The sequence below is a fragment of the Uloborus diversus genome, chromosome 4 (assembly GCF_026930045.1).
Source record: "Uloborus diversus isolate 005 chromosome 4, Udiv.v.3.1, whole genome shotgun sequence".
In the NCBI taxonomy this organism is placed as follows: domain Eukaryota; kingdom Metazoa; phylum Arthropoda; class Arachnida; order Araneae; family Uloboridae; genus Uloborus; species Uloborus diversus.
Window position 1 is genome coordinate 186,838,021 of NC_072734.1, and position 10,895 is coordinate 186,848,915.

The 10,895-nt window shown below is 37.1% G+C and overlaps 1 protein-coding gene across 1 annotated transcript; it reads left to right on the forward strand.

Annotated features, from left to right (window-relative positions):
* The first annotated feature begins 766 nt into the window (after positions 1–766).
* LOC129221051 (uncharacterized) lies at positions 767–6,686 on the forward strand. Its single transcript, XM_054855488.1, has 3 exons — positions 767–1,179; positions 4,205–4,435; positions 6,391–6,686. Exons 1-3 carry the CDS (start codon positions 767–769, stop codon positions 6,587–6,589), a joined length of 843 nt encoding a protein of 280 aa, XP_054711463.1. The 3' UTR covers positions 6,590–6,686.
* Positions 6,687–10,895: the final 4,209 nt, after the last annotated feature.

Below are 10,895 nucleotides of genomic sequence, written 5' to 3' on the forward strand. Positions count from 1 at the left end.
TTTTGATGTCCTATCATTTTATTTTCCCACCGCCACCCTCCGCACCACCACCGTCGACCGGGTCCTTACGATGCTGCACCTCTAGCGAAAGCCGTCTCCAGGTTGCATCCATGTCCTACACACACGCGCATACATACACAACTACACACACACACACAAACACATACACACACACAAATACATACACATACACACAACTACCCACACATTCATGCCTGCACACAGACACAAACATATATGCCTACACACATACCCCTCCCCCCACACACATTCATACACACAACTACCCACACACTTATGCCAGTCCACAGACACAAACACACATGCCTACACACACATACACATACGCCTACGCACACATACACATACCCCCACACACAAACACACACGCCTACATACATACACTCGTGATTGCGAAAAACATAATTTGAATTCAAGTTGTCAAAATTCAAATTAATTTTTATTATTATTATTATTATTTTTTTTTTTTTTTTTTTTGCGGAGCCTGAACGGAGATTTACGGGGTCAAAAAGTGTGTTGTGAATGCGGCTATTGAAGGAATGAACGGCTGAGTCAACCATGCTCGTCCCGGGAATAGATCCTGTGCATGTGGCGTGGGAGTGCGAAGCGCTACCACTGAGCCACTGGGCTTCTTTTTAAGAATTCAGTTTACAAAAAGTTTCAGTTTAGAACTGAGCCACTGGGCCTCTTTGAGAGCCTGATGCAAAATAAATGTTTCATTGCACTTTCTGATTTTTTCAGGGCTATGTTTCGTATGTTCCGCAAGATATTCGCAGCATTCAACCTACTTCTCATCGTCCATGTCACCTCGGATGCCGTCGCTCCTTCTTCCAAAGAGCGGAAGAGCTTCCCTCCCTCGCCAATGTCCAACGTATCGAACGTCATGGAAGAATCTAAACTCCGCACCACGTGGATATTCCTAGACAAACCACCGGACGAAGCGTTGAACGAAGAGAAGCTGGCCCGCATGGCCAATTGGGTTTCGCAGGTGACGGCCCTGCCCCCCACCATGAAACAGCAGAGCACGAAAAGGCAAGAGAACGCAGACTGGCAAAAGGCTCAAGATGAGGAAATGAAAGAAGTAGCTGGTTCTAAAAAGCCTCCGGGATGTGCCCAATATGGTCGGTACTATTGCAGTTACAAAGAAGACTATCCTATGTAAGTATGCCATAAATATTCAATGGAAGCACTTGGAAGTAAATGAATATGTGACAAAATAAAAATTCGGAGATAGCTAATACAATTGTTAGGACTGACACTAATATTTTTGGTGGCTATAATGCATTCAGCGAGAAGAGGTAGCAGAAGTAAACATAGCAGCATGACGCTTGGCGATACGGTTGTCTGCTCAGCCCATAGATCTGGTACAAACATAGAGTAAAGAAATACACATAGAGAGGCCCCGTCTATGGTAAAAAGAAGATGAAATTGAAGCCGGATTTATGGGATACAGCGGTGCAATAATGGGCGGGGTTATGAGAACATGACCGCTTCGCGAGAAATTTTTACCAATCTCGCAAAGGGACCAAATGAAGTTGCTAGCGGATTGGATTGGTTTGCATTTTTAAGCCATGTTTTAATGAAATTTAAAAACGTGCTTCATAAACTTGTAACAATAAATCTAAGTTTAAATTGACAACCAATTGAGATTCAGTAATGGAATGTTTTGAATCAAAATGTATTTCAAGATAGTTATCAAGAAGCTAAGGATCTTGGGATATAGCGGTGCAACTTTCGGCTTCAATTTCTTAGCATAGCGGAGCCTCTACATGTAATTTTTTTACTCTATGAGTACAACTAAATACACAAATCCATAGCGGAAGCCACCGGCTGCCAGTGAGCACGCGAGTCTTGAAGTAAACGGGCAAGAGCGAAACCTACGAGGATGCAGCCCCTGATCTTCAGTAATAGCCACTGACAGCCACCACATAGAATTTGTAATAGCCACTGATCTTCAATGGATGCAACGCTGTTTGCATCCTCGTAGGCAAACGTTGTTTTCGCGCATGCACTTTTCGGACGCTTGCCCGTTTAGTAGTTAGTCTCGGTTGCCGATGGAACCGCTTTCCCGTTGTATATCAATTTAAAACTATATTTATGGCTCGGCCTCGGAATGTTATAACCTCGCGAATTAAATAAACGAAATGTTTATGAACAAAATTGCCATTTCAACGATTAACACATGAAAGTGACAAATGTTTTCGTCAAAAACCAACCCTCTTTCTTTTCTTCTCCAATCACTTCTCCCCGAATGCAGTATAGTAGCCCTGGTTGGTACAGCTATAAGACATGATTCCGAAAAACTTTTCAATGAAAGCCTATACCTTGGCTATGGGTTTAAAATCTGCACTCATTTTAAGCAAAACCAAAGAAGGTCTATTTACCATTCCTTTGCTTCTTACTGCCTCAATAGAAGTTTTCCTTTTGCTTCTTTTTTCGTCCTCATATTAGAGTTTTTATGCAAAAATGTTGATTAAAATTGAAAGAAACTAATTATTAATGGTTAATTAATTAATTTGATTGTGAAACATTGCATTGTCATCGGGTCTGAGGTCGCATACCAAATTTCAAAAGAATCCGATTACAGGAAGTGGGTGGAAATTGAGTTGCAGGATTCCATCTGAATAGGCACACACCAATATGTTGATAAAACATGGTAAAATAGTGTGAAATTTCTCGACATTGTGTAAAAAAGAGAAATTTAATGGCTCAAAATTTAAATTTAGACCTCTTTAGATTTTTTTCAAGTTCCAAAAATTCAGTCAGTTATTAGTAGGCGTAAACATTCCACTTCGACCCCCCCCCCCCCCATGGGAATTCCTGAGCATCAAAGGACCTCTGCCAAATTAGGCAAAGATCTGACTTAAACTAAATTTTTTTTAAAAAATTCCTCTGAGTGGATTTCTGAGCATAATGGCCGAATGATGCTGCTGTGCCAAATTTCGCAAAGATTCGACGCAAACTATGAATTTGTAATAGGCACACGCTCATACAGCCAGTTTTACATATTGCTCATTTGAAGAAGAATACCGCAATACGAAGAAATGAAATTATACTGGAGAAGCATTTGAAGTTGAACTCTTCAGGCAATTTGTAAAAAGTAAGTTTGCTGTGTTCTCCAGTGTGGTTAATATTCGAACAAAAAACCTGTCATTATTTTCCAAAGATAACATCCTTTTTGGGCCTTTAAGCGGAAAAAAAGAGAGAGAATTAAAAATTTCGTATTGGTGGCACGCTTTTTCCAAACGAGCGATATACAGGGTGTTCCGTTTTAACCTGTAAGACCTTTGTATTCGCAACCGTTAGTCCTAGATGTATACTTCCAGCTGCAAAAATGTTCAAAATCAGATGCAGAGTTAAGATATTGAAAGTTTGAAGTAAAAATAAAAATACGTTAAAAAATACAAAACTTAACTTTTTATACGAATCCCAGGTCCCCTAACTTATACTTAGGGAAATAATCTCCATTGAAAAGTAATTCCAGCACAAGAAGTTTGAAATTAGTACGACCAATATTCACCGAGATATGAAACGCAGCGTTTTGTGATTTACACCGCTTTTCACTCGCCGTCAATAGCACCTTTTGGGGGGCAAATATAGCGGTTAAAAAGTGTTTTAAATTATATGTGCGCATAGAGTGTGGTTTTTTAAATTGATCGAGGTTTTTTAGTATGTTTTTGAATATCACGGCATTACATTTACATTTATTTTTGTAAAAGTAATGAAAAATATAAATACTCTTTGTTTTTCTTTTCGACGAATTGTCATTCTTCTGAAAGGGCGATAAGTTCCAATCTCATCTTTTGTATGGTTCCTTAAAACTTTGAATTGGAATATCTCCTTGAGTTTTGGTCTCACAAATGTTAAGTTTTTTCTGTCAGTAATAGTTTTCAATAGAGCTCATTTCTCTAAATATTAGTTCGGGGACTTAGGGCCCGTATAAAAAGTTACATTTTGCATTTTTGACTCATTTTTATTTTCGCTTCAAACTTTCAATATCTTAACCCTGCATCTGAATTTGAACATTTTTTGCAAATGGAAGCATACACCTAGGACTAACGGTTGCGAAAATAAAGGTCTTGCAGGTTAAAACGAAACACCCTGTATAGATTCAATCAAAATTAAAATTTTAAACATAATTTCAAAAAAAGTAAAGTGTTTCTTTTTTTTTTCTTTTGCGAAGTGACGTTGTAAGCCAAGTGATTCGATACATGAAATGGCCATTGGAAAAACTCTTCCGAGACTTGAAGAAGCAACGCATGCCCCGAATAGCCGAGAATGCTGATGGCGCCTTGGTGTGCGATTCCATCACTCGCATGATACGACCAGGTTGGGCCAAGAACAACAACGGGAGATGGGTAGTCATCATCAACACGGAACAGTACGCGCAATTTGTCACGGAAGTCATATGCAGGTGAGTCATGACGTATTTAGCAGTAAGATACCGCCCACAGGGCAGGGCTGACCACTCTTTACTTGCGTGTGAGCAGATTTGTATCTGCCCAATGGCTATCGAGTGGAACAGTGAGTAGGCAATGGGCACCACCGGAGTCAGGTCTGTACCTGGGTCCACGGTGTCTAGAGTCGTAAGTGGTTTAGATCTCGTTCCCTTATGGGTAAGGGGGCCCCGGCCGAAAGTTCCGTTCTCTGGAAGCCCCAGATGGCATAGCAGAGCGGGGTTCCCTGTTCCGTACCGCCCACAGGGCTAAGGCAGAACTACATGCAATATATCAGACAGCCCGGTTATCACATCCAAAGACTGCAGTATCGTTTAAGAACGGAACTGCAGCATCTGGATGTGATAACCAGGCTGTTTGTGTCTGGTATGGTGCATGTGTGATTGCCTTAAGCATGTAGAAGGGCATGCCTTAGCCCTTGAAGCAATCAGAAGCTCCAATGTTTGCAGGTTTCAAATTCTTGTTCTTAGTTCTTATTCTTAATTCAATTCAAAATTGTAGACAAGTCTCAAAAACGAGAACTATCAATTTAACGAAACAAATTTTATTCAGTAGCGTAACTAGGGGTTGGCAGGAGTGACTCTCGCCAGGGACGCAGCAGCCAGGGGGGTGGCATTTTAAGTGATTTTTTTAAAAACTTAAGAGTTTTTTTTTTTTTTTTTTTTGACGATAAAATTTGAAAAATGCTTTAAAAAATGAAAAAAAAAAAAAAAAAAAAAAAAGAACTCGCAAGAAAAAAAAAAAAAAAAAAAAACTAGAGACACATACATAATATCTACTGAGAAGGATCATTGGGCATCATTGAAAACAATTCTGAAAAAGAAAATAAAGAAAAAAAATACAATGCTGCCCTATTTGTCGAATCAACTAATCAAAATGTTCCAAATAAAAAATAATTCAAAAAAAATTCTGAGGTCACAATGACCTCCGGTGACTTCCCATGTGGGCGACCCTAGGGGGGCGCAATTTCTTGAATTCGCCAGGGGCGCTAGACCCCATAGTTACGCTACAGCATTTATTAACATATAAAACAAATAGAATTATAACCATAAGAATGGTTCTTGCTGGTATTATAGGGCCAGCGGCTCCCTTCGTAATTCCAACATCGAATCAAATCAAATCTAATCAGAAATCTCTGAACCTAAACTGAGATTCTTTCAATTTAAACTTGGGTCTGCCATAAAACTGGCGGGATTTTTAATCGCAAAAATAAACTAAAAGGGAGATTTAACAGCCCTGGAGTTTGTTGGCAATCTCAGCTTCAATGAGAAGCCTTCAGCTCGGTTATTCTCTATTCCTGACTGAGGAGTTCTAATAAAAACGAAACTGTAGCCTCTGGATATGATAACCGGGCGGTCTGATATATTGCATCACGCCCTTAAGAATGTGCCCTCCCTCCCCGCACTAGATTTGGGCCTGGAAACATATCAAGCTAGGTCACACTAAGGGCATATAGGGAAGGGGGATTTTTTTTTAAACAATCTGATCTGGTCAGTCATTTACGCGCGCAACTAACGTAGATTTAAAAATCATGTTCAAACTAGTCAGGTTTCGGTGACTTTGGAAGGTCTGATATCATTGGAAGGGTGGGGGAAAAAAGAAATAGAAATGTTAAAAAAAAAAAAAAAAAAATAGATTTTGCACTTGTTAAATTAAAATGGGTGCTTACCTACATTCAGTGAATCTAATTAACTGAGTGTCGAAAAAAATAAATATCTTTTTGAAAGTGAAAACTGCAGGTAAGCCGCTCGTGGACAATCGGTTTATTGCAGTGTGTTCAAGATTATACTGCCGTTCGTATACATTTACGAAGGTTGTAAATAGTGTAACGATTATAAATACGTAATACATACATATAACATACATTTTGTCCAATACTTACAGCATCTTGAAATATTTTTTCCCGTTTCAGGTACGATAACTCATACTGCAACTTTGTGCCGCCATGCTATCAAGCTACTTGCCAGCAGAGATACAACACACAGACCTTACTGGCAATTGATCCTTACAACCCACACAAAGGACCATTTCTTTCCAAGTTCCTTTTCCCATCCTGTTGCGTCTGCTACGTGCCTAAGGTTAAATTTGATAAAACAAATGATGACTATTAATAACATTTTGCAAGTTCGTTAAGCGGAGAAATATTAAGATGAACTTCGTTAGTCACTGATGAAATCATTATGTCAGTCATCATTTTGAAAAATTGATTATAAAGTGTTCCGAAAGATTTTGTGCTGAATTTATTCTAGCAGAAAATTTAGTTTTTCAAGTGATTGAAGGAGGAAACTACAAGCAGAAGTGCAAAAACAGATAGCCAGGAATGAAGATTAGGCTAATTAGACTTGCCCTAGTTTACTAACCAAATTCCAATTCAAGTACTGTTCTAAAGCTCTCGTTCATTTGAATCAAGTAAAATCTATTCTACACTTCGGTTATGTTACTTGCAGTATTTTCCTGCGTATTGCCCACGGATTATCTGTTCAAAAGTGTAAAGTTAATGAGGTGCGGATTATACGCTGCCGCGGATTGTCTGTGATTTTTGATCTCAACAACAACGCATTGAACCTCAATATTTACAGTAGGATTCCCCAATAAAGACCGTTTCGTTGCCTGTATGTTGTTTATTTTACATAGCTTGAATGTTCTTCGCTGCCTGTATTAGTTTATTTTACATTGCTTGAATATTACTCTTACGTGATTCAGGCTATGTAAAATAAACAACGCACAGTTACGGACGAAGCCTTCATTAGCACAAGATTAGACCGTTTGCTCCTTTGTCTTCACTCTTCGTCTTTAAGTAATTAGGGTACTATAATCATCATTTCAAGAAAAAATCATTATTTTTAGATTAATTTTGATTATAACTTAAAGGTTATTACTTCTTCAAGTTTTAAATTTAGTTGCTAAAATTGTATGCTAATAAAAAACTTCATTTTTTTTACATCGTATTATTCGCGGATTATACGTCGCCGCGGATAATACGCAGGAAAACACGGCACATGTTGTTGATTCTGCATCAGAGATTTTGGTCCTCACCAAAGGTAAATTTCTTTTACGTCAATGAACTGCCTATGCCGATAATTACAGTTTTATTATGATTAGGTTTCGCTTTATAATTGTGCTGCTGTTAGGAGAAATGAGTTTTAAGTCTAAAAAACGTTTAAGTTCTTGCTTACTTTTTTAAACAGCACATGTATCCAAATCTTCGAATTTATGAACACTATATGCTGATGCTGACATAATTCAACCTTATGTTATATATCAGATGCTTCAACAGTACTTTTGACCTTAACTAACATTTTACGGAAAGATAGATTTTATGTCTCCTGAAAAATCTTCATTTGTGACACATTTCCTTTCCCTGTCAACACTTCAATTGCTTTTTTATAAACATCTTAAACTTAACTCCACGCATTCCTCTTGTTGAATGAGACCGAAAAAAAGTGTTGTGATGTATTATTATTATTATTTGTAACTTATCAGTTAATAAATTATAGTTATTTATCCTCGTAAAATTCCTGCTTATAACATTTGCTAACGGCCCATATTTTGAGTTTTTTGTTTCCTTTGAAATTTAAAGAAACAGGTTGGTTTACTTCATATTTTTTTATTTTTAGGAAGAATTAATATTTTTCAGAATTTTCTGGATTAAAATGAAGCACTTTGTCAGAATCGTACTTATTTTACGAATCCCAAAACCAGAGAATCTCGCTCGGCAACCTTTCCCACACACTCTGGGGCCCTTATTCCCGTCATTGTACTTATATGTAATATTTTCGTTTTATTATTGTTTAATTTATTACCTGGAAGAAAGGTTAAAAACCATTGGAATTGAGCTCTGTTGTTTTTTTTCTCATAAAAATAAATCAAAACTCTCAAAATCTTGCACATATTGAGTGATTTTCCTTTGTAACAACACATACGAATTTAACACTCAGACAAAAATCATAACTTGATCACTAAAGTTCATTTATTGGCTCTTATACACACACAGCTCTCCTTTAAACCCTCCGCCAATAAACTGATATCTTACTCTCACACCAGGTAGCAGAAACAGCTGGTAGGATCAATAAAAATTTGGTATTTAAGAAATGTCTTTTAGTACATCAATGCTATAGAACATACCAATATAAATGTACAATCAATAGAAAATAATATTTGCATGTTTTCCCCTCTAAAATTTATGGCCATTTTGCAGAGCCGAATTAGTCTGCCAGCCCCCCCCCCCCCTAAAAGAAATGGCAAACTCTCTTTGACTCAAAAACGCAACTAAAGCTTCAAAAATAGTGTTCCCAAAAATTAAAACTGTCAAGATTTTAAGAAATAAAATGACGTTTTATATTTAATTTTGTGCATTTTTTATGGATCAATCACTGTTCTAGAGTAGACGATTAACATTAGACCAATTTAAATAATATTTGCAAAATATGAAAATATATTTATTTACATACATCAATTAATAGATTATGATTATTATTTTTTCATAGTATCATAGCCCTATCCATACCAGAGGCGAATCCAGAAATTTTTGTAAGGGGGTAAACTTTCAGTGGTCAGTTAAGTGGAAGAAAAACTAAGTATAATTTGAACTTTTATCAAAATATCTTAATAACCTGTACATGTATTCTAATAAAATTGTTATCATGAAAACTATACATAGCAATTTATTCATTGCATAGTATGCTGTTAATATTTGAATTATTTGAATTGTTCAAATTAATGAAATTACATTTTTTTACATGTAATGTGCCGAGAAAATTTATTTTCAGTGAAAAAAATAAAGGCACAACATTGTTGCATTAAAATTTTATACAACAAAGTTAAAATAAGGAGTTTGTATTTTAAATTTTATACAACAAAGTTTCGGAGCTTGTATTGTAAAAGGGTCCTGGCTAACGCATGGCCCTGCTGGGCTGAAGCTCAGGAGCCACCAAGGTCTAGGACCTCAATTTTTTCAAAGTTATATATGTAATAGAATTTGCATTTATTACACTTCAAGAGACAAGTCTAACAAGATTAAGTAAAAAATGGTTACCTACACTAATTTTTCAAGACTAAAAATTGACATTCAACAATATTAATAAGTTTAGAAAATATAAAATAATAATGACAGTGTTTTCAGTAAGTTACCGCCCTATAGCCAGGGCTAAGGCAGAAATACATGAAATACACCGCCAGCTCAGGCAATTCCAGCCGAGGACTGCAGTTTCGTGCTCATTAGCACTCATCAGGTGTTTTTCATCACAGGGGGGTCAGCTGACCTTTTGACCCTCCTCTGAATCCATCCTTGATCAATACTATTAAAACCTGTGCGCGTCTGTTTCTGTGCGTGTGTCTGTATACCTGTAACCCTATCTCCTCCGGACTAAACGTAAGATGACACTGAAATCTTGGTCGAACTCCAATTTTGTTGCTCCTTGGTTCCAAACTTAATGAAATCTGCTTTTCGTCTTCACACTGTTTTACACCAATCTATTACTATGCTTGAAAATATTTCATTTCATAAGATAGTGTGAAAGTAACATTATTAAATAAGACGAAAAGGATGTCGCTATGGAAAATGAAGGAATTGAAGGGCTACGGGGAAGAACGATCAAAGTCCATTTTTCAAAAAAACTCTGGTTAACCTATGGGAACACGTAGATTATTACAGACAGTATTCAAGAGAAATATTATTCGGGCAAGAATCATCATAGTGTGTGAGTTTCAACAGGGAAGAATGAGGCTAACTTGGAAACGATTCGAGATTTCAAGCTCAAAAACGTAATGAGGAAAATTTGAGCATGGTGGACCATGATCATTCTTCCCTGTGACCCTTCAATAGGGAAGTTTTCGATTTTTCAATTTTATTTTTATATGATAGAGTAACATGTATGAACATCATAGGTGAAAAAATTTTTGCGATACGATAAGTAGTTTTTTTTAAATTAATTTTTAAAGTTCAAGCGCCTGTGACGTCAGATGGCATAGGAAGTGACGTCCGATAGGAGAGAAACGCTAGCGAACCGGTTCCCATGTCATGGGAGAAATCAAAGAACGTGCATTCGACTTCGAAGATGAAACGTAAAAGGCTTATCTCCTCCGGTTCTGGAACATTAAACCTCTCATCCTCTCGGAAATATTCGAATTTCACCATTGATATTATTTGAGGAAGATTATTTAGATTGTGCTTTAACGAATCCGGCCTCCATAGTGTGTTCAAAAGGATTATTGAATTTCTAAAAAATAAAAATATCAGCGCGCTCAAAATGTCCCTAGCGAAAACAAGGGATCTTCGGCGGAAGGCTGCCCATTCGCGCCCTGTGACGTAGGCTCGTGACGTTTCAGAAGAGCGCACTTTTGCGCGTGGATTTTTAAAAATTCATTAAAAATCAACCACGGTGTTTTAAAATTCGGCGATGGTGAATTTTTTAGTTT